This window comes from Truncatella angustata (genome assembly GCF_020726525.1).
Source record: "Truncatella angustata strain MPI-SDFR-AT-0073 chromosome Unknown BKA67scaffold_6, whole genome shotgun sequence".
Taxonomy (NCBI): Eukaryota; Fungi; Ascomycota; class Sordariomycetes; order Amphisphaeriales; family Sporocadaceae; genus Truncatella; species Truncatella angustata.
Genome location: NW_025763386.1, coordinates 943914 through 967359, shown reverse-complemented (window position 1 = coordinate 967359; position 23446 = coordinate 943914). Strand labels below are relative to the sequence as shown.

At 48.5% G+C, this 23446-nt stretch overlaps 5 protein-coding genes across 5 annotated transcripts; 1 reads left to right on the top strand and 4 right to left on the bottom strand.

Moving 5' to 3' along the window:
• Nucleotides 1-1759: 1759 nt before the first annotated feature.
• Nucleotides 1760-3050, top strand: BKA67DRAFT_537603 (uncharacterized protein; the record flags this gene model as incomplete). The annotated part of the gene is made up of 2 exons (XM_046100354.1): nucleotides 1760-2350; nucleotides 2409-3050. 2 exons carry the CDS (start codon nucleotides 1760-1762, stop codon nucleotides 3048-3050), a joined length of 1233 nt encoding a protein of 410 aa, XP_045956023.1.
• Nucleotides 3051-8427: 5377 nt separating this feature from the next.
• Nucleotides 8428-10064, bottom strand: BKA67DRAFT_520660 (F-box domain-containing protein; the record flags this gene model as incomplete). The annotated part of the gene is made up of 3 exons (XM_046098203.1): nucleotides 8428-9586; nucleotides 9655-9908; nucleotides 9975-10064. The coding sequence occupies 3 exons, from the start codon at nucleotides 10062-10064 to the stop codon at nucleotides 8428-8430; spliced, it is 1503 nt and encodes a 500-aa protein (XP_045956022.1).
• Nucleotides 10065-12005: 1941 nt separating this feature from the next.
• On the bottom strand, nucleotides 12006-13126 carry BKA67DRAFT_537601 (uncharacterized protein; the record flags this gene model as incomplete). Its single annotated transcript, XM_046100353.1, has 5 exons — nucleotides 12006-12158; nucleotides 12211-12317; nucleotides 12423-12484; nucleotides 12514-12613; nucleotides 12862-13126. The coding sequence occupies 5 exons, from the start codon at nucleotides 13124-13126 to the stop codon at nucleotides 12006-12008; spliced, it is 687 nt and encodes a 228-aa protein (XP_045956021.1).
• Nucleotides 13127-13840: 714 nt separating this feature from the next.
• BKA67DRAFT_660529 (uncharacterized protein) lies at nucleotides 13841-15553 on the bottom strand (the record flags this gene model as incomplete). The annotated part of the gene is made up of 4 exons (XM_046107649.1): nucleotides 13841-14764; nucleotides 14822-15232; nucleotides 15369-15424; nucleotides 15514-15553. 4 exons carry the CDS (start codon nucleotides 15551-15553, stop codon nucleotides 13841-13843), a joined length of 1431 nt encoding a protein of 476 aa, XP_045956020.1.
• A 1600-nt stretch (nucleotides 15554-17153) lies between these two features.
• BKA67DRAFT_660528 (acyltransferase family-domain-containing protein) lies at nucleotides 17154-18722 on the bottom strand (the record flags this gene model as incomplete). The annotated part of the gene is made up of 1 exon (XM_046107648.1): nucleotides 17154-18722. One exon carries the CDS (start codon nucleotides 18720-18722, stop codon nucleotides 17154-17156), a length of 1569 nt encoding a protein of 522 aa, XP_045956019.1.
• Between the last annotated feature and the right edge of the window lie 4724 nt (nucleotides 18723-23446).

The following is a 23446-nucleotide window of genomic DNA, read 5'->3' as shown; positions in this document are numbered from 1 at the left end:
TTCTATCTTTCAACACCACCTTCCCGCACTTTAGTCATTGGTCCTTCAATCATCCCAAGCAAAGCCCGGTTTATCTGGCTTGATGAGAGTTCCCTACCCGTACACTTCGTCTCACCTGCATATTCTCTGACTCGACAACCCCACTGTCCACTCTTTCTTCCACCTCATTCTTCAAAGCTTCTCGAAGACGAGGGGTCAAAGAGAGCGCTGCCAGGGAGAGAGGGCTTCGTCATACTAAATCGACATCCATGATCGGTCATTGGCTAGCAGTTTAGCGGTCCCAAGGAGACGTCTTAGTTCTGTGAAGCCGACCACTGAAAGGTCTTTCCGACCTAATCCACCAAATATCTGACAAGCCATCGGTCAGTCTATCGCGGGCCACAGACGAACCCGATCAACAACTCCACACGGTAGTCAGAGGAGAACAGGTGCGTTTTAGTAACCTCTGGTGTGACTAAGAACCCACACTGCTTCCCGACTCATGCCCCTTGGTCTCGTTCGGGGACCTGGGAGGCGCGTCTCAACCCTCGACACAGAGCTCGACCGTGGCAAGCGTCACCACTGAAGCATCTTGGGTCGCCCTCACTCAGGTCAACATAACAGCTGCATCCGTTTGGTTCATTTGTTTTTTGGTTGAGAAGGTTCCTGTGGTCACGCTCCTCGCTATTTTCTGTTACTTCACCTATTGTGACGAACACAACTTGTTGATTTCGAGTGCAGTAAGACAAGCAGCGCTGGCCATTTAGATAGTCACGTACTGTCTTGTATGTCTAACGTCCATCCAAATCGGTTATGTTTGACGCCACTTGTCTGTGTGCTGCACGGAATTAGAAGAAAGAAGAAAAAAGGGAAGAAGAAAAAGGGGAAGAGGAAAAAAAGGGGGGGTGGAAGCGCTCATGCTTCTGTTTGCGACTACAAGTTGTTATTCAAATTCGGCATTTGCTTTCTTTCGTTATTTCATGCCGAGAATGGCGTCCACGTCACATCGCCGTCTATAAATTCCACATGTCTAATTTTACTTGGCTAACTTTGGTGTTCTAGAGGCTCCTCGTTTGCTGCAGCCCCCAAGGGATCTCCCGTCCCAGACTTGCTTATAGACTCAAGGTACTCCCCGGTACTTCCAATCTGTCCCCGCTGGGCCCTGGTACGGCTAGCCCCGCTAGGCTACATTCTACTTGTACCCAAAATTCTCGTTCCACCGCCCTGCTCAGTGCTGAGTGGCTCCTCTCCACCGTTGCTACTACCACTCACTACCTACACCCCTTCTGCCACTCCAAGTCAGGGCTCTCAACCGCCTGCGCATTTAATTAGTGCACAATCCCCCTCCCCCCTTCAACTACATTCAAGCTCTCACTTTGGACTTTGGTCGACCAACTCAAACAAGTTGGGTCTGCCCTTCTGGTGGTTAAAAGGTTGGTGTTCGTGACTGGACTCTTTCAATCATTTGTTTCACCATACTCATTCTTTCCACCCACGTCTACTTATCAACGAAACAAAACCAAGGTCCCCGAGGCTCTACACAACCGTGGACTGACTTATCCAGTGGAAGTTTCTTGCTGGGTTTAATTTGGGTTTGCAGCGCGAGCATTAGATCATTCGCTCGATAAAGCGCAAGGGACGGGCCGGCGCCTGCAGCTCGGCCTTGAACTCGACTCTTCAGTCTCTTTCGTTTTACTGCTAGAAACGCAAAGTTGAACAGGCACGCCGTGTTAGAGTGCGTCTCTGGAAACTGGCGCCCTTTAGTATTCGTCCACGTAGCATGGCGGAAGACCATCGCAGTAGGGGACCGTCTAGAAACGATCAGCATCACGAGTCCCAGTATCCCCCACCTCCAGGAGAGGAAGACGACCGTTCCAGAGGTATTCCATATCACCCACGACCACAAATGGCGTCAGGAGCAGTCACTCTCCCGTCCATCCAGGACCCAAACGGACCTTACGGTCCGCCACAGGCGAGAGGTTGGGACTCCCGCTCAGGTAACTACAGCGGCTCGCCGGGCTCTACAAATGGGTACCCAGCGCCAGGGAGTCAGGGAGGATACTCTCCTCCCAGCAGCTCATATCCGCCGCCTCCGAATCAACAATACTTGCCACCTGTCCAGCCTCATCCGGTAGACTCAAGAGCTAACTATCCTCCTCCTCCTCCTCCGGACCCCCGGGGTCCGCAATATTACGCACCGCAAAGACCGCCGTACAACAACGCAGATAACTATGGGTACGCATACCGCCCGGATCGTGGCCCACCAGGTTATGAGAACTACCAGGGTGGCCCGCCTGGCTCTATGCAACACCAACAGGCTGCACCAAGACAGAGAACGTCAATTGCTTGTAGGTATTGCAGAAGGAGAAAGGTATGACCACACTTGATGTATCATTGACAGCAAGCGTGTCTAATTAATATCTCTGCAGATACGGTGTAGTGGTTACCAAAACTCTCCAGGCGGCAAATGTACCAACTGCATCAAGATGAACCAAGAATGTGTTTTTCAACCAGTCTCGTCAGCCGCGTCTACAGCATTTGTTCCAGTGTCTGCTCTTCAGAACATTCCTCCAGGCACGCAGCTGTATGGGTCATATGGACAGCCACTAAATCAATCAACCCCAGGTCTTCAGCCTGGACCTGGTGGGCCATACCAGACTGCAAACGCTCAGTACGATCAACCGCTTCCATCGCCTACGGGTTCGTTCGGAGGTTATCCCGACGACAGGTCGGAAGCGGGTAGAAGGCGGCAAAGACCCCCTGAAGATGACCATCATGCGATGCGTCTACCACCGCCAAGTACGTTCCCAGACGACAACGTCAGAAGGAGATCACCTTCTTCGAGCAGCAGTCCCAATCACTTGGCTCCGTATGGGCAACTGCCAGTCCAGGCTGGGCAACAGGTTGGATATGACAATCGAACGCCGCCGCCTCGAACCAGTCCTTCAGGCCCTCCAGCAAGCGGGGCGTCTGCAAATTCTGTTATGAAGCTAGGCAGTATCATGGACTCGGCGTCCAGCAATGATATTGATCGTGGTATGCTAGGCAGGCTCAATCAGAGGAAGAAATAGGCTTCTAGGCTTTCTTCTTTTTCTTTTTTCCCCGCGTATAGGAACTGTTACCACCTTAAAACCTTTCTCCAAGGAAACACGTCACGGCGGCAGAGTAATACTGCTGGACAGTTGGCTCTACTGATATTGGGCTCGATGGAATTTGGTTCTAGTGGTTCTCTACGTTGACTAATGTTTTTCCTAATCTACGATTCAACGACACAAAACAGTCGCCAGCCAATCGTCGGCTGCGTCGAGCGAATGGACGTCAATGACCCCTCGCTCTTTACGGTTTATGTTTCAAGGGGATTTGTGGTCACGACTTAGATTTCTCCTCGTTCGGCAACGAACAATCAGCGCGTATATCCATTGCTTTTTCCGGCGGTCGTTGCAGTATTTGGGAGGTTCGTTCATGTCGAAATAGTCGTTTTCGGGAGCGCAGAGAAAAAGATGGGCGTGCCTCGCGGCAAAATTGGCAAACAGTGCATTACGTCGGGCATTTTGGTTTACTCGTCGGTCGGTGGTAAAATAGGGTATCGTGTTCAGTCGGGATTTGCACCAAGAAGTTCATGTCGGTCATGAGCAACGTGCACTCGGTGATCGAGTGAAGGGTAACGTAGAGGATGGCCTTTTATTTTAAGAATGAAATTGTGAAGTTTGTGACAAGGACATCATGGTGCCTACCATGTCGGCTTGTGCGTTCGTAACCCTCCTGACATGCTATACTCGCAATGGCCGATATCAAGTTCGTCGTTCGTGTCTTGTCCCGAAGCATGGGCCAGCAAATAATAGGAGGTACCATGTTCAATCATAGGTAGCGGCATTCTCTGGGGGAGTCCCCAAGGGAGGGATGTCTTAGATAGAGAGCATGAACAGTGGGTCAGAAGTGGGTGCCCATTGCTCTGTCAGCTCACCTCAAACATGCCTTTGTGCCGAATGATGTGCAGCAGCGCGTCGGAATGCCTTGCCCGGAGTCATGTCGAGGTGGTGCTAACGTCGACGGCACCAACTCGTAATTACACGTTAGCAGCGGTATCCTGGCGACTTTCGAACCGAGGATAATCGATCGCACCCAGGAGCTGTTTGCGTGGTGAACATGTCCGTGCCTTCTCTCTTTTTTCCTCCTCACAAGGACACTATTGCTAACACCCGAGAGAGGGGTTCGCTCTCGGCCAAGTAGAGGCGCACAGGAAAATTCTATCTTGAGGTCTTTCTTTTAGTTGACGTCGCACTGGGTGACGGAAAACTAAAAGCACCACTGAACAAATGGCTACCATACCGTGAGTTGGATGGCTTTAAAGTCAAAACCGATCCCCTCCTATTAAGCAGGGGACCAATTACCGCCTCCTAAGTCCAAATGCGCCGGTACCTATCGTGAGCTAATATTACCCAATACTAGCAACTTCCCATGATCATCACTTGGAGATGGTGAGGCCAACATCGAACCTTTGGGACTTGATCCTTACTGGCGAGCCTAAATTTTTGTGTGCTTGGGAAGCTCTCACGGTCAAGGGTGGGCGAAACTTATCAAGCGGGAACAAGCGTGGTGAGCGCCGGGACGTTTCGGTTCAGTAGTTCCATGGTTCATGGCTGTTCTGGCGACGGTGTCCAGACCCTGGACGACGACCACCCCTCCTTCTTTTGGCGCTGACTCCAAGCGATCTGACAACATGACCACTGGTAAGGCAGCGTGCTGACGGATCGCTGGCTTGGGAAGCCCGCAAGCAACCCATGTCCATTGCTGATGAGCAGGACCGAGTTATCATTTTGCCAGTGTCCAGTCTTTCTACGTTGCGTGAACTGTTATCCCATGATTCGCGCTCAGTCGTCGGAAAGGGGCGTTTGTCTGCCACTGCTTCTAACCGCTTTTTAATCGGCGCCGGTCACCACAATACATCTAACGTCGCGGATGGCAAACCGGCAAGCAGCGTTTGGTAAGATCGCGCAACTTCGAGGTACATCCCAAAGCATAACAGCGAAATCGCGGTTGTGGAGATCGTGTACCGTCAATATTCGATCAAAATTGTGCTAAATGAGCCAAAGGCACATCAAAGGTAGCGTCATTTATCCATTTTTGCTGACATGTACCAATTTCACAACCGTAGCGAGAACCCATGTCATTGAAAATCTGTCTATTCCGGGGGGTATTTTCGCAAGAGACTTCTAGTGGACCAGACACATCATGATACAGCTGATGCTTCAATGTGCTCATCACTTCCAACTGCCTATTGACTAGGCCGTAAGCATGGCCCCTCGGATGGGCTGCCCATAGTATCCTCCAGACTGCCCCCCCGTGCTCAACAAGGCTCAAGCCACTAATTGCTGGTTGACAGGAAGCAGCATCACAAAGCACAAAAATATCTGATAAAACTCTCCATATGTATTCTTACAATATCATATTCGATCACGTTTCCCTAGCTATCAAATCTACTCGTCTCGTTCATGGTTAGGTCAGACAATATACTATGAGACCTCATGGCTCATCTTTCCTCCTCATTGAGCAGATTGGGAACGCAAGTGATATCCACAACTTTCGAGGTGGTTGGGACGTGCAAACTATCACAGGCTGACAATTTAACCACGCAAGACTACAGTTTCGACTCGGCGACCAGTCGAGAAGTATCCGTGGAATACCACTTTCCATGACTCGCGCTGAAATTCAGCATTCTGACTCATAAATTTCGAAAGAGTCAGCCCAAACAAGAAGCAGGTGTCGCTACAACATACCCTGATATTATGATGCTAAAGCCACTGAGATGGCCTGGCAATCCATCGCCCAGCTAATTACAGCAATACAATCTTCCCGCTTCCCAATCCAATATTTATTATTGGCTTTGATTGGGGGTTTTGACACAGTAGACCTCCAACGCAAGGTATGTATTTCTCACAAATAAACTCCAGTTTCTCATTTCGAGTAATATAAAGACATAAAACAATCTCATATCACGACTCTGAATATCTCCGATAAAAGTTAAACCGAATCGAACAGAAAGTGGTGTTACACCTTTTTGTCCATCGACCCGATTCTTGACACTAAATTCTTAAGTGATGATTATTAAATGGCAGTCAAACCTGTTGCAGCTCACAGATTGTTACGGCGCCTGTGCCATTAGAAAAACATGGGATCTAATTATTGACAAACAAATACATATCACTTATATCCTTCTCCTGAAAACAGGAAATTTTGTAAATATATATATATAAAGTTCTCATTCACTCTCCGAATGACTGAAACGCTCGCTTCACCAATTCAACCCCGAAGTATTTTCACTTATCTCCATGGTTTGATAGCAGACGGAGAGGCAGCAAACCTCTTCTGGACAGCAGCTGAGGCGATTACGATAGCATTTGATTCTATCCCAGCATCTATTCCGCACTGACTTCCTTCTGAGTTCATAGAGATCGTAATTCCTTTTCCTTCGTCTCAGTTGATCCTACGGGAAGCCGTTTCGAGGCATGTATTTATTCTCAGATGGATATGCCGCTGAACTACCGTGTCAAGACTGGGTAAGTTACACTTGGGCGACATTCAAATCGTCAATTAGGGGATAGATACGGAACCCGCGTGTTCACAACTGTGCCTGTCAAGCAATAGGTGTGCAGGCAATCGGGACCAGTCTGCCGGCAATTCTGGATGGACCAAAAAGAGGAGGTTGGTGAGTCCCGCATTCGTGGGACTGAAGACTAATTATCATGTTGATATCATTGTTCTGAAGCAAGACAAGTGCCCCTGGCTCCGATCTGGGGGCGGGAAGGCGTCAGCGTTCGACCTCGAAGCAAACAAGGTTCCTTGCCATGTCCGGGATTCTTTTCCTCCCTCAGTACGCTGAAAGCTATTTACTTATTTATTGACGAGGGTCTTGTGCTTTATTCGCGAATGGTTTCCTCATAAATTGGTGAGAAGGTTTTGGTAAGAACCTTTTGGGCGGTTTTTGGTAACTAGTTAGGGGATGCGGATGTAATTACATGGTGATTATGCTTCACGGGTACTGCTCATACACAGTAGCAAGCAGCTCTCGGCTAGTAAGATAACTTTGAAGAACGTGAGGCGTTGGATGTCTTGGAAATATGGCCGAGATTGCGGGTGTAGGCGAGAGAGAAACTCTCCATTGCGGCTCCAAACCTTGTTCGCCGATCGTCGGTGCGCTGCCTCATATCTCGCCACCAATGCCGCTCAGAAGAACGTGCCAAATCCTGCCATTCGTACCATCATATAGAGCATCTCGTATATGGGTTGAGGGGAGCAACCAATCCCTAGGGCTGTCGACACGGACATGAAGGTAGAGAAAAAAAGCGATGTACAAATTGCGAGACATCGATTTCACGGGATCCAGGTAAGATCGGCCCTTTTGTCCAATAACCTTGAAACACGAATTTGGGGGGGCAGTAATTTAACGGGGGTTTCTGTATACGAAGATGTTTACGCATATGATCCAGAAATAGCCTCGGACAGCTTGGGCAAGGTTTGCAGAGTGTCCGAATTTTTGCTGCTGTCCGTGAACTGTACAATTATCATGAGCATGTCGGCAGTGCTTTTTTGGTATGCGAGAACTCATCACACAGTCCACTACTGACGTCGAGGTTGGTTGCTTTACTCTCTCGTGATCTCCTCCGTCATGGGGCGTGTATGCGCTCCGGATCGATATCGTAATAGCCACCAACATTGAGACTTGAGTTTCAAGTGAGAAGGCTGATCAGTTTTGGGGAACTCAACGGAAGATGTATATTTGGTGCTGTATGTGCTAGAAATTGGATAGAAGATTGTGATCGTGAGCCTAGCGGTCGTATTGTGTTCATATGTCGTGTCAAAATCCAGATGGTTCAACCAAATTCTGCGTCGCAACCATACGAGCCCCAGGATGTTACGCAGTTGTTTGGGAAATCGCATAGTATTCTCCAGCCCGCCGAACCAACTCGGGATATCGAAGTAAAATCTGTTGCTCGGACGTGATTCTTGAGGCTTGCCGTATATTCATTCCAGAATGTTGATGGTCTAGTTACATCCCAGCCAAATACGCAGACCTGATTAATTATCACCAGGAATATCACATTGATTGTGAAGAAATATCGTTACACACATATTAGATGCTGAAATTCTCTAGCACACATAACAGAGTCGATTGATTCACCACGAGGTTCCAGCGAGGCAGTCACCCCTATGCATCTTGAATGTGGTAATCAATTCTGATAAATAACTCCAATACAATAACCTGACTTTTCCACTAGGGTCTATCTAGATTTCGTAATCTCGTGATGTAGTGTTTTCTATTGCCCATTACCGATTGTCCGTGGTTGAGACAACCCGATCTTTGAGGCGCCAAAGACCTGTTTATATGTTGACCCAAAATCTACCATGATATGCTAGGCATCTCTGCGATTTTCCCGCAAGTGTGTAATTTCAATGTTCAAAAGACATTTCCTCCCTAAGAGTAATCTCACCTGCTGCACTCCTTTTCAATACGAAGCATCTCTCGGCATATACTCCTTGCGCATTTTGTGTCCTCCATGCCTCGCTCAGTCGGCGTACCATATGTTGCTTCCAACCCCCAACATTAATGGTAATCGACCGCCATGATACGCCCATCTTCCCCCTCACTAGAGCCCTGAAATTCCGCATCGCTGCTTCGTAGTCACGGTCGACATCGGGATGAACAACCTCTAACGCACGTAGTACGGTCTGTACATGCAAAGTCAGGGTGTGCAGTCGAGGGAAGTTGCATATGGCTTCCAGAAATAGTGGCGGATCGCAGTATGCTGTGTCCATATCCAGCTCGAGGGTTTCTAATTTGACCATCTTCTGCGAGAGGGCTGCGAGATCAGCGGGCCATATCGTAGGACATCGCCGGTCCTCATCACTGAATCCAACGTGATCACGGATCCGGAGGTGATGAAGAGATTTGCCATGGTGAAACAGTGCATCAAGTGGGAAGTGTTGCGTGTGACAGGTAAATTCCAAATCCCGGAGAGATCGTATCTTCTTAACTAGGCAGTAAAGGCCTCTTGTTGCTTCTTGTCGCCGATCGGCGGCCAGATGAGCACTAAAGTCGTCGCATTGCAGAGTATGGAGATCGGTAAGGTCTTCGAACGGGACTGATCTCAAGAATTCGAAGATTGGCACATCAATGAGCCTGAGCAGACGGATGCTAGAGAAGTCCCAGTGATCCTCTACCTCGGTCTCTGTATGACCCCAGTCATATGAGCGTAACACCAACTCTTTGAAAGATGGCAATGTTTCGTCTTCTGAAAATGTGAAGTGAGTGCCTTGACCCCTGTCCTGGTAGAAAAACGTCTCGAGGTTCCTTGACCTTAGCAGGAGTTGCTTTAATGACTCGAGCCTATTTGTGAGTGGGGGTGCCGGACTGGCCAACTTCAGAGAAGTTAGCACATTAGATGGTATGGATTTGAAGTAGACATCCTGCTGGTTCGAAGTGAAGTTCCTCAAAGGCAAGTCATCGATATAGAGCTTAGTTTTGTTCAACTGTATATGCCGAGGGCTGAGAACATCCGCGGGCAACCAAAAATCCCCCGAGCAAAAGCCTGCGCCTATATAAGTCCACCTGGAAAAAGAAAACCCGAGTCAGCTAATCAAGTATGTAGACGGTCATCATGAGTGGATGTCAAGTACCTGACGGTTGAAAGTCTCTGTATACGATCTAGTAACCGCTTGATATTTTGTGGATCCAGGTCACTGTTCGCTTGCACATGGCGAGTGTGGACATAGATCTTCTCTAGAGCGTCTGGAATATAGGCCTGCGCTTCAGGAGCGAGTATCCGCTCAGATAGATACAAAAACTTGTATTTGATTGGCGTGACGATGGCGTCAAACCTCCTTGATAGTAGTCGAGCTGTGGCTAGGGATCCAGCATCGACATCACGAAGCTGTAGAATCCAGTAAGCGCAGGGTCTATACACTAGCTGAGTGGAGGGCCGCTAGAAATAACTCACATGCTCAAATATAAGAGCTAACAATTCAGAGCTCAACTCGTTCATAGACCATGGTTGCCTCGACGGTGCAGGATTTGAAACAGCCGCCATTCGATATTTACCATGACTAGCACACCAGTCTAACATCTGGGGAGTGAAGGAAAGTAAAGGGGGTTGGCACAAGACCTGAGTTGGAGCCATCATGACGGTATAGGGCTTTAGTATTGGAAATTGTGCGTATAACGATCTGTCAGATTTAGGGCTCCTTGCAATCGGTCGAGGGCGGATCCAATAAACAAGTTTGTCATCAGGACGCTGGCAGTACCCAGGTGAAACATTCGACGGGTAATAAAGATGACAGCGGCAGCGATGCGGCGGCCAGCAGCAAGGTATACTGTCTGGATACGGGAGTGACCAGGGTGTCCGGAGCGGAGATGAATGTAGTGCAAGGGAGCAAGTGCGCCTCTTCATAGAGGAGACTAAACTGTTTGCGGCGAATGTCACGAACGGGCATTCGTACAGAATTCTTTCTGATCTATGGAGCCATAGAAATGAATGGCTTTCATTCCAGCTTGCCAGTAGTGGAGTAGTCGATGCGGGAGCTGTGTCCGCGCAAGGTTGATCGACGACCTGCCGCACCTTGCATGCATGTGGAGGCTGATGCGGTCAAGAGGCCAAAGGCGGAGGTGAGCCAGACATAAAAGATCTACGGAACTGAAAGAACTGAAGAAGAAGAAGAAGAAGACTACTCGGCGCATACATATTCGTACAGCAAGCATGCCTAAACGAGTCCGGCGCATGAGGAGCTAAAGCCATTGACATGCGCACTCTGGCGTCTGCACGCAACAACAAGACGGGACCAGGAGGGTAACAGACCAGTCGGAACAGCCCGATGTTGTTTATACTCTCAATGGAGACCACAAACAAAATTATGTACGCTACTGGGGGAGCCGGACTCAATCGTTGAAGAGCTCGTTAGTCATATGGGAGCAACAGCCGGGAGTATCCATCCTGACTATTTGGTAGTAACAGGGACTGTGCTTGGGGGTTCATTTTTAACTTGGTGTGATGCTGAGGGCTTTTCGACGAATTACTCTCATTGGTAAGAGCTTGCGTTAGGGTAGGATGAACAACAAGCTGATTTGGGTCCATGTTTCAATCGGCTGGTGAGGCGTTGAGAACGTTTGCTGAGTTGTTTGAGGAACGGGTCATGACCCATTCGCAAAGTTCGCCCAAAAGAGTTGGATCTTTCACGCTGCCGGGCGGTCGGGATTGGATCCACTTGCCCTGTCTGCAGCCGGGTGGCTCCTGCCCGCTACTAGCGTCTGCAGGGGGTTTCAAGGGTTCGCCATGACGATCTGATATTGACAGTGCTGTGCGAGCGGCGGCTTTGGAAGAACCAGAATATGAGATGATGGACTCGCGAGTGATCATCAGATGAAACTGTTTATTTTTAGCAGAAAAGATGAATTGTTCATCAGGTAAAAGTCAGCCACGGCCACAATGCAGTGCATGTGAAACGGAGTTAGTGTTGCTGGTGCTGGTGTTGCTACTACCAGTCGCTGCCAGCAGCAGGAGCTCATGCACGGTATCACATCGTGTAAGTTTGACATCCCATCTCTGGGCTGTGGAATCTTTCGGTGACTGAGCTGTGAGACAATCTCCAAAAGTCTTGAGTGCTTTCGAAATTATCCACGGGGACGCGAAGTTAAACATGATAACCAACCTCTTGAACGTTGTGGATAGTGTATCATCTTCATGTTGGCTCGAGGTTGAAGTCAGCCTGTCAAAATGCAGCGGAGCCACTGGAGACATGTCACAATTGCAGTTCCTGGCTGAACCAATCGCAACCTACGGAGTACCATTCCCAAAGTCTCCAGCAAGGTTCAGCAAAACGTGGCTCGCTGTTGAAATCCCACTTTTATCAGACAGAAGGAATGCAGGTGCTTGCCGAACGTGCAAGGGTCTTTGATTCAATGATGGAGTTTGCCCTGGTTGCGAAATGATGCTCGCCATCGGGACCCTTGGATTCGTTGTTGACCTTGTTCTGTTCTAATTCAGAGAATGGAGATTTCCCTCAGAATATTCGATCGACATGTTCGAGAACGTTTCAAGTAAACCATTTCCATCGCCATCCCGGTTCGGCGAAGGCTGATAGAAGAAGCCCAAAACCCATTCAGCCATGATCAAAATGGTGAAAATATACTATATGAAGTATAGTCCTAGTGACCGTGTCCAGACACGACAGCTAGAATACCGTACGTGAAGCTTGTAGTGGAGGGGTTTTCCTCAGATTAGTGTCAAGCATCTGCGTTGACGAATAGGGCGCTCGGTGAAACCATATGAACATGTTCATCTGATGAGCTGATTCCCACGCATACATAGTAGCGCCTTTTGGAAAGCTAACGAGAATCCGACTGAGTGGTGAGCGGCTATTGACCCCATGTCCCTAGCGCCCGAGAAACGTACCTATCTGGTGGTATTCGATAGTTTGAACGAACTCGCATCCAAGAAACGACAAAGCAGCACTCCTACAGTTATTCCTAGCCACGTGGCTTACCCGTTGTCACAATGCGAAAGTCTAAGGTCATGACCAGCTGCTAAATCCGGAATATTGGCAAATTGCGAAATGGGTGAATGAACTGTGGAAAATGAAAACACTGCATATGCACCAAACACACCCCAGTATACGTGGGGAAGACTACAGTACATGCGGGCAACTTGGCGTGGAACTTGCTTGGACAACCCTCCTCACATCCAGCATGGGACTATTGAAAGGAAGACCGTGTTCGCTGCTTCACGCACTGCCAGCCTCCCTCTTACGGCCGTCGAGCTGGCACTCGCAGCATTTTTCAGAACGAAATTCGAGGAACCGAAGAGCCTAGAATCCCCGCCATTGACTACATACTTAGCTCCGGATATACTCGACCTAAAAATGCGAACGGCCACCCAATCGCATCTACTGTGTATTGCCGGCCCGCGGTGATACACAATAGCGCTGCGCGTAGCTGCGCGCCCTGGTTGACGTGTTCGTCTCTTCTCTCTACTTTTACTCCTTCCAGGATAACGCATCGAAAAGCTGACATTGCCGGAGGGCACCAATCGCTTCTTCGACGGGCTCGATGCCGGGGCTCGCAATGGTTACCCGTTATCATCCAATTTCGTGTGCGCATCTCGGTTCGTGGATCTTGTGATGATGTCGAGCAAGCTTGAGGGCCCCGTAGACTAACTAAGCCAGTTCGCAACCCTAACCAGTGTTTCTTAGACAGCACTAACCTAAAGCTGTCGTGTACTTAGTGCAGCATGCTTCAGTTTTATACTCGAAAACATGTATGCAAAGATCAGTGCGAAACATACAGGAGGGTTAAATCGCGGCTCAGTCATATTCTGCTATCTAGAAGAAGTGGGATAGGAGATATGAGGGGGTCCAGACTTTGGGCCATCGAAACTGGCCCGCTAATGGGATCCTGCATCTCGTTCGCCCTGGTGGACTGTCGACACAGATCTGTGCAGGATTCCGCATAGGGATACCTACTCAGCAGCATGTCACTAATGTAAGACCAAGCGCTCACGAGGGTGGCAATGGTCTAAAGATACAATCCAAGGCTTTAATGTCACGGCCAGTCATGAACGGTGGGGGGGCCTTCCTGCTCTGCAAAGAATAATCATATTTGCTGATATCGGGATATCTCATGTTCCAAACTCCAACTCCTAGCTCTCTCAAAACAAACATCTTAGAAAATCGACTCGCTTGAGACTTACACTATGACTGGTTTATTGGCTCGTCGCACCGACGAGTAAAGTCACTCTAGGATGTGCACAACAAGCACAAACCTCATAGCTTTGTGCTCAAATCTCGACACCGAATCGGATTGAGTTTGGTGTTCCTAGTACCGATAGATGGGCTCCTTGCTTTTCTGCGGCGTGACATCGTACAGCTCCTCATCGTCATCTTTGATCCCCGAAAGTCGCGACGGATCTTGGGGCACAGCTCCATGCATTGCCTCCTTCCCGATGGCGCTATCCTGTCTTCCCAAGTAGCTTGGCGTAGCATTGAAACCTGGGTGGAAGGGTTCGTAAGCAAGTCTCGGCTCGTCGTCTGCAAATTTGGAACTGCCAAGCCCAGAGCCACCAGCACGTGAGCCAGAACCTGTGGGCTCCGGTGCAGGGTCCCTGAAGGGGTCATCCTCTAGCCCAGGAGTATGCGTTCGCGACGGACCTGCGATGCTATCATCGTACTCCCGCTCCTTGCCCTTCCCAACCCGCTTAGGGGGAGGCATGGGCGGCGCTTCATACTCATCTGAGTCATCGTACGTTGGTCGGTGTGGCGATGGTTGCCGTGAAGACCCAGCTCCGTTCGACACGGGCACCGGTAGAGATTCGGGCAACGGCTCAGCTGGTGCACCCACACCGGCCTGTTTCCTGGCTTGTAGCATAGCCCTCTGATGCAAACTCAATGCAGCCTGAAGCTGCTCGTTGGTGTCGATTAGGCTTTCCATGGTCTCGTTGTCAGGACCTGGGTTTTCGGTTGCCATGTAACCTTGAATACTTCTGCTTGCACTTGTGCAGCGGTCTGCGAACTCCTTCATAAAGTCATTGTTCAGAACCTCACTAGGCGGCGTGTTTGTGACAGCCTCTTGAAGCAGCTTGGCTGATGTTCGCGCTTCCTCCAAACGACTAGCCAGCTCGACAGGTTCTGGAAGTTGTCGGTTCGAGTGACTTCGCGCGAAGTAGTTCTGCGAATGAGAATCTGGCCGCGGGCCATTTGTCATCATTGGCGGTTGTTGTTGCTGTTGAGGTTGAGGTTTCCACTTCAATAGCACTTTTAGCATGAGAATTTCTACATGAAAGAAGCGATCTCATCTTACCCCTCCCTTTTGCGCCTTGTCCTTTTCTCTCCTCCACATATCGATGAGAGGAGCCAGTCCCTCGTCTTGCGACTTGGTGTTCTCAAAAGCGTTCAAGGTCTCCATCAAGAGTTGCAACACACTCGGATCGCGGTGACTTTTAAGCGCCTCCTTCATAACGTCCACGAATTTCTGATCCATATTCCTGGTGAACGTTGGGCCGGGGTTGTCGGTGAGAATCCGCATTAGCATGATGGCGTTGTATTGATAGGATGCTTTCGACCAGTTGTCCCTTTTCAAGTACTTCCTGATAAGCCGCGCACATTCTGCAGCTGCCTGTGGTGACGATTCGGCGGCATCGACAATCGACGGTAGGTATGTGACTTCATCGCCAGCGCTGTTCGGTCCTCCTGCTGATTCGCAGAATGCTTTCTGTTGACGACTGCCATTAGCTGCGTCCGGGGCCAATCAAAGAGAGGAGGGCTTTAGGTGTATGGCCATAGCTACAAGCTATGTATGCAGATTCAAATAGACGCCGAAGAAGTGCGCATGTTGGGAACAAACATACCACGCATTGCGATGCGGTGGCTTCTGGGCTACCATTCTGTGGATCAACCTCGCTGCCTACCAGAAGGCCAAACGTTAGTTATTCATTCAGCCTTATAGCACCTAGGTTAATCCAGTCGTATGCATCGCATCTTAGGTAGTCATACCGCTTCCGCTCCCAGCCTTCCTCCGGACAGCACCAAACATCTTGTTCATCCTAAGTGACTTCATCGCGTTCAGTTGCTCCTCGGTGCTCGAGTCAGCTTGGCCGCCCAGTCAGGGAGGAAATTGTCGTCTTTGTTTTGTCCCGGGCTCTCTTCGCAATCGACACAGGGACTTGTTGATCCGCCAGGGGTTTAGCGGCAACCAAGAATGGCTAAGGTACTTTGGGGATGCAGTAGGCAGAAGTATAAGGCAGAACCGTGCTGTCGCGCCTTTCAATACTGTAGTAACGTTGAGTGACCGACGACTCGGTGCCGGAAAGTGACAGCTCTCTGTAGGAGAAAAAGTGTCCGGTGCTTGACAAAGTGAGTCGCGCGACGGCAACCTGAAGTTCAGGCGCGTTTGCCAGCTCCGTTTTATGAGGGGAACAAGGGTCCTGTGATCGACGTTTAGAAGGGGCAGCGCTAACCTTGACGGTTCAAGGCATGCGGGCAGTGGTCTTCTGTCAACAGTTTCTTAGGGCCGTCAGTCTTCAGCTGGCACTCGACAATAGATACCAGACGCTTAGTTTTAAGAGCGCTCAGACGACTTTCCGATAGACCCGATGCTGTTTCTTGAAGAATCACCTAAGGCCTCCTGTCCATGGTTTTATTTTTTGTTATTTGCTGCGCCGCAATCGTCGTGGACGGAAAACAGTCCGCTTGACATATATGGTTAGATCGAAGGCAATCACTGGTGGCTTTGGGTAGTGCACCAACAACTCATTATGGATTAACCTAGGTTACGAAAGTTGTGCCAATTGTGTGTTGCGAAATATTACCATGAAGTCCCTTTGTAAGAGTTCTGCCTATTACTGGGCCACATACAAATTTTGGAGGGTTCGCTGTGCAGAATGCCAAGCCTATACATGTTCATTACATAGGAAAAACTTGATAAGCACTGCAGCCTGTGACCTCCAGACCTCTCTGGGTCGATGTGCCCTCTTCCTTTGGCGGAATTAGATATGCTTGAAGCCTTGAAAGCCACCCACGCAACCACGGCAGACGGTGGTGAGCCTACTCTAGCCAAGACACTTATGAACTTGCACAGCCCCAAGCTTCCACGCAAGCGGTGGTATTCGTCATGGACACAAAGGCATGGTGCTGACATGCTCATCAATTACATCTACTCCCATCTAAATGAGCCCTTGACTACGGTTGGATGGTACAAATAGTGTGGTCTTTATCAACGGGAACCGCTATACCGTACTTTAGCAGGGGCCCCCACATACTCGGTCAGAAGAGCTAGCTGGATATCAGAAGAGCTTCCCAGGCTCATGAAGGTTCAGTAATGACATGTAACCGCAAATCTAGCGACTTTCTTGATGGAACGCTGGCATGCTAAAATCTGATTTATTCCTCGGCAATACGTTTGACTCGATTTTATGTATCCGCAACGATGCACCACCTTGATTGACTGCTTGCGTGGCATCCGAGGTGCGTTCTGTCCGCCGCAGCAGGGTGACGTATCTAAGTAAGTATCTTGCGGCGTTGAAGGCAGCTTCTCGGTGCCTGGGATCCTGGCGATTGGCGCGTTTTGGTCACAAGCGATCTATGGCCTCGAATTTCAACAAGGCGATATCATATAGGCAACGTCTTGATGAGCTCTATTCCTGCTTCACTGGAGTTGTGACGCTATCTAACGCAACAGGTAGCGTCTGATCCTCATCCGTCAGTCGATTTGCGGTCCTCTGTGGCGATGAAAGCCTAGGCGTACTGTCATCGTAAACCCCAAGCCAATCTACCAGAGCCTTGCCTATCCAGACGCATTTTTCGTCCACGGCTCTCCAGTAGTAATCCGCAGCAACGGTCGTCAAGGCTAGTGTTATAAGAAACATGCTATAAAAACTTAGACCTTGGGGCCAACCGAGAGACTTGGTCAAGTAGTGCATCATTATAGCTCCTGGCCATAAATAAGCCATCCAGTGAAGCAGATAAAAAGAGAAGCTTATCTCCCCTAGGTATAATATCGGGGTTGTCGAAAGCAGCTGTTGCACTGACGGCAGATTTTCAACGGCAGTCAGCATGCCGACTGCTCCGATGGTTGACCAGAAATACGCAGTCGTGTGGCTCCAATGGTCGCCCTTCCGCCACTCCAGTGGCACAAGCTTCTCCAACGAGTTGAATGGTTCGATCCCCTGAGCCCCGTTCGAAGGCCAACCAATGACAAGCATAGAGAATAGAAGAAGGCATATAGTCAGAGTGTGAGTAGCAGACTGTGGAATTGTGAATCTTATCGCGGTCGGGAGATCGCTCGATAGCGGGCTGTATCGCAGCTCGGCGAGGAACATGCCAGAAAGGAAGCAGAACATGTCACCACTTCGCGTGTGTAGTGCCCAGAAAGCCGAACCTCCGACCACGAGTTTTCGAGCTCTTGTAGTCAGCCGACATGTCGCGATGCATACCAAGAAGACGATCATCGAGCCACGATACTCTACAGCAAGCGTCCAGCAGTGGTTGAAAGAAGGCGGCATGTATTGTTCAAAGGTAAACGGATTGAACAGAGGCATGGCGATGCCGACATATCCCCATAGAAACTCCAGAAATGCCGGGTCGCTGTCACGCCACCGGCCTGGATGGAACGACGGATAGTTCCAGGTCGCGAAACAGGTCAGGAAGATCAAGGGGATTGCTGGTGCAAAGAGGCGGACGCCTCGCCGCAAGATCGAGGAGCAGAGCCCAGTCAGAAGATCACTGTCCGACGACGGAGATGAAGCATTATTGATTTTTCGTAGCGGAGAATAGGTCAACACAAAGCCTGAGAGCACGAAGAATAGCGATACCATGCCTTCTCCGGCGTAGATAATTCGTACGATGGGTAGTTGTCCGACGCCGCGGTTCTCTGGGGCTGGGTCGGTGCCGAAAGCGTTGTTGTGGTTATGGGACTCATCCCAATAGTCGGTGATGTGTCTGATGAAGACGATGATGCATGCCACGCCACGAATACCATTCAGGTAAGACGTTGATGACTTCTTTGGTAGTTGTCGGTTTGTTTTCCTCAGCGCTACTGCCACGAACCACGGCAGCATAGACCACCACCATTCGTTCCGCCGTATGTTCTCGTCTCTATGATTTTGAGTTCCTTCTTCAATCGAGTCTGTTTGTGGGGCATGTAGGGGAATTTGATGGTATTCAGCTTCCGTTTTCGCAAAGAGTAATTTCGGTAGAAATAACATAATTGACAGTCTGCGAAGCATACTGTAAGCACATGGTTGGGTATACTCTTATACTCTTAGCTCAGGGAACGTGTATGTCACATCGCGAGTACAGTACGGGTCGAACATACCGGACAGACAGCGAAGTCAGAGTCTATTAATACAGTACATATAACTTGAGCTGAATCGAAGATAAATTCAGGTCTAGGACCGTGTCTCACCTTGAACTCCACCCCACGAACAGTCTTATTAGTCTGCCATTGTGAACGTGACATGCTCCGCGTATGTGTATAAGACATTGACCCACACCATAACATTAAAATCTGCCCCCATTGTGCTTATCTGGGTCTTTCGAAGTTTCGGTAACACGGTTCCTGGCACATGAGAATTTCCCATCCGAGATATGTTTCGCTCCTTATTGATGTGTCTGACTTCGATTTATAACATTTCACGCCTATGGCAAATTCGGCAGTTTAGTTTCTGCTGCCGATATCACACCTTTCCTTTTGTCTTTGAAGCACAGGGTTGTGTCCATCGTCATACTTTTTTTTCCAAAGGTTGTGTTAATTTTACTTGAAACAGGCTGTGTTGATCACGCGTAATTGTGCAGATGACAGCTCTGTCCGGAAATCATTGTTCCACAACTTCTACCGTTTTTGTGAACTCATGTCATCCTGAATTAGCTCATGTTGAGTTAGTTAGGAACAATAAATTCTGGTAAATGAAGCTTTAGCCAGTGATATCAAGAAGATAGTAGTTCTAGGAGAGTCGACTCGAGCCTCAATGGTGTCTTTGCATCATGAGTCGGTCACTAAACCAATGTCGATACATGATTTCAGTTATTCTCTTATTCTGCACAGTTTATATGCACGCTATATTATACGTAAGAAGACTCTTGATGAGGGAGTGACGGGATGATAGACGGCGTGTACTCAAAACGCATTGTGCCAAGTCCCACCTACACTGTAGTATATACTCCATGTCGACTCGGCTTTGGATCACTGTCACTTTGATTATATAGGCGACGGAAACTCAACACAAGGTGATTCTTTATTTGTGAACGTCGTTGGGCTTTTGGGTTTTGCTCGACTGCCAGATCATGATGCCGTCTCAGAACGAGGATCTTGCGTACTGGGGGCTTGAGCACTCACCAGTCGGTTCGGCGTGTGAGTGTTCTACGTATATGCCAACTGTACAATTTTAGTTCCTGTCTGACACTTACACAATTTGACTCGCTATAGATAACGGAGCTAAGTTTGTGGCAGGGTATACAGTGTCAAACTATAAGATCTCAATGCGACGATGCGGAGTCTCTCTGTAAGTCTCATGCCGGACTGGATTTTTGCGGCATTTACATCTCAGATCTCCTACTCGTTCTTGACCCATTTTAGACCAGCTTGTTGCGTTTGAGTATGGTCGATATTTGCATAATATGGTTTTTCATATTGATTAAACGTATCATCTTCGCAAGTCGTTTGTTGGGATGTTGGCCCGTTTTGATGCTACCTGGTCTCTCACGTTCTTTGACCAGCTAATTGCCCATAGTCATGACTTATAGAAGGTTTGAATTATTCCAAACATCATGCATATGTCAAAGTTTTGTTAGAAGCCTCAGCAAGGGCCGAAAGGTGGAAGAGCCTTCTTAACCAGGTCGTGATTGACTTATGGAAATCCCGCAGGCAACTAAGTATCTGTGACTAGACGACTTTCAAGAAAGACCGACTCGGATGCCTTCTACTCCTGAAATCATGGTACTGACGCTTACTGGTTGGGAAGCTCACACCCAATCTATGGAAAACGCGGATAATATAGCGTTGTTGGTGTGCTGCCAAGCGTGTTATTTGAAGAGATTCCTCTTTGATTGTGGTAAGAGGTTTGTTCCGAGTTTTTCCTTTTGACAACCCGAAGAACATGATGCCTGTTGGATCGCCTCATGCCAGATTTAGCCTTGCGGAGGCTGTAATGCCTGTCAGCACAATCATTCTCCATCTGTAGGCCGTCAGAAAACTCCGCTCCGTCATCATCTCTCATGAATGGACAAAGGACATCAAATTCGATTTACTGAGTGTGGTGGTAGTTAGGCTCAACAACAATGACAACCTCACTATCGCCGAGAACAGTTGCGAACATTTGGTGACTACGTATTTACAAATGGCCTCAAACTGTGTAAATACCTACAAAGAAACAATAGGGCAAAGTGACAAGTACCTTAAGAGTGTTCGTACTCGGGTGGCTAAAGAATGAAGTGTATTCCATAAGCCTCCAGAGTCTATTTCGAAGTTGAAAAGCTCGAGGGATCTCATATCAGTAAGGTTCAGAATATAGCCAGCGGTAGCCTTTGTTCTTCTGAGGCCTGTGCAAAAACAACAATACGCCTAGCTTGATAGTACCGTAGTTCTGTTGAATCAAGTTGATGATTTTGTCACTGGCAGAGTTCAAATAGAACGAGGACTGTTCCAGTCACTTACCTAGATTGACTGGAGTGGAATTTGTTCGTTGAGTTTACTTCCGGGTTTTGTGTTTTCCACCACCTGAAGCATCATCCCAGCAAAGAAACGTACAACCGATCCAAAATTTGAGGTTCATCCACCACTTTACAAAATTATCATGTCTTGCTGAAGAGATCTTATCGTTTTACGCATCATGGCAACCGGATCTGACCTATATCAACAGATCCTCTACACCTAGGACATCCTTGTTTATATGCAACTGCCTGGACGAGCTTGGGGTCTTTGGATGTGGAAAAGAACTCGACTGCCACCCCCTTCAATTCGATATCTCACTAAAATTAGTACTTCCATCTGCTCGCCTATACTTGAATTGCGGAGTCTATGCTGTATAAGTCAGTCATTGTCTTCAAAGCAACCCGTCGACATTTCAAGGCGGGCGCCGGCAAACGCTCAATCCTCGCCATTTCAATTCTCATGTTAGTTATTCAAAATTTGGAGCCACTTTGGTCGCCTCATTACCGTCTGGGGCGCGAACCGTCCCAGTCCTCTATCACCATTATCTTCAGCAACTGACAGGCATTATCATTTTGACTTCCTGGTCAAATGGGCTCTGTCAGCAAGCAGATAGTTGACCGAACACAGAGCTTCGGTGAGTCAAAACAAATCGAGATTCAAGTTCATGTTCTAAGAGGTCCTGACTGACGATGTCTGATGGCAGTTTCCGAGACAATTTGAGATGGACACATTTGCAGGCCCACCCACAAGGTACGTGATACGCATTGGTCTCCTACGAAGTCATGTTACGAGGATGTGCTCATAACGAGAGAAGCAATACGAATGGCGGATGGCACGGAGAGTATCAGCAGCCCACGAGTATATTCTCACGGGTACAGCTGAGGATGTTACCGCTTGGAAGCCGATTTCAGGACTTGAGTTTGATGACGTTGTCACAAGTTTGCAGATGATAATGGATAACATCTACCGCTCAATCTCTTGTGGTATTTGACTGCTGACATTCGCAATAACAGGATAGAATACTACATTAACACCCCTCCCGTATTTCGACGAAGCATTCGCAATTCGGTCCAGTACTATAAGAACATAATGCTTAAGAAACGATATCGGTTCGGAGCACTATCTATTTGCAGTCATTCTTCATCAGGTCACTGTAATGTAGCGTTTTGTCGCTGGCTGAGAGCTGATTCCCATAAGGTATAGCGCATTAATTAGAGGGGTCTGGCGCTACGAGAACATGGCTGATAGAGACCCGGCTGGGATCCCTTATTGTAAGCAACAATCTGATGAGAAATGCTCTCTATGCGAATTGTGTTATAAATTTTCTGCGTCGGAAACATTTGACACCGACACAGCCATTACTCAGGAATTTGTACTAACTACGAATCACCAGATCTTTCAAAGCCACCTCCTCTAAAGCCATCTTGCTCCGAACAGTACAACACAGGTCGCCGACGCTACTCGAGCTGTATATCATGGAATACCATATAATGGCCGGTTGCTATACTGGAGGAAGACAATTTAAATGACAAATATACTTCTTCTGGGCACGGGAAGCTTCCGCATGATGGAGACAATAGATGAGTGTCAGATGGGTTAGACCATGGGGACAGGGCATTTACTGCGCATTGCTGAATCATACTTATAATCAAGGATGAGCCAATTCTAGGATATCATATAAGACTTGTTTAACCCAATTTACTAAACCAAATGAACTGTCGTTGTGCGATCAGGCTGTAGTTCTTCTGGTGTTCAGGCGAGCAGCTTTCCAAGTATAGTCGATCAGTCCCAAAAGTCAACTTCAAAGTAAGGCATTTAGTCGATAATCTTAAGCTCTCTCAAAAGATTGAGAGTCATCTAGGTAAATGAATGAGACCTTGTTCTCACTCTAGGCACGTTCTAGAACTATCCAGCCTCTCGACCTACAAGCAACGAGCATTGGAACAGCAGTAGAAGTGCCACCATCACCACCCGCAGCAAGTATAGAACCACTGTACTGAATCATCTTATGTTCTGATGAAAACCATCTCTCTATATACCTTGTGATGAGTATAAAAATCTAGCTCATTGTCTTTCTCATGTAGTTTATCTCCGCCGGTGGGGGCTCCACGAGTACCGAACAGCAGTATACGTCCAACTTGTCACAAATAATTCTTTTTCGAGAAACCCCAGCCCGAAAGACACAATTGCAAGACAATACCATCCGTGGCGATTGATTATCGCGCGTTGTCGGCTGTTGGAGGAGGAGCCGCCACCTTTCCCATCATGGTTCTAGCCGAC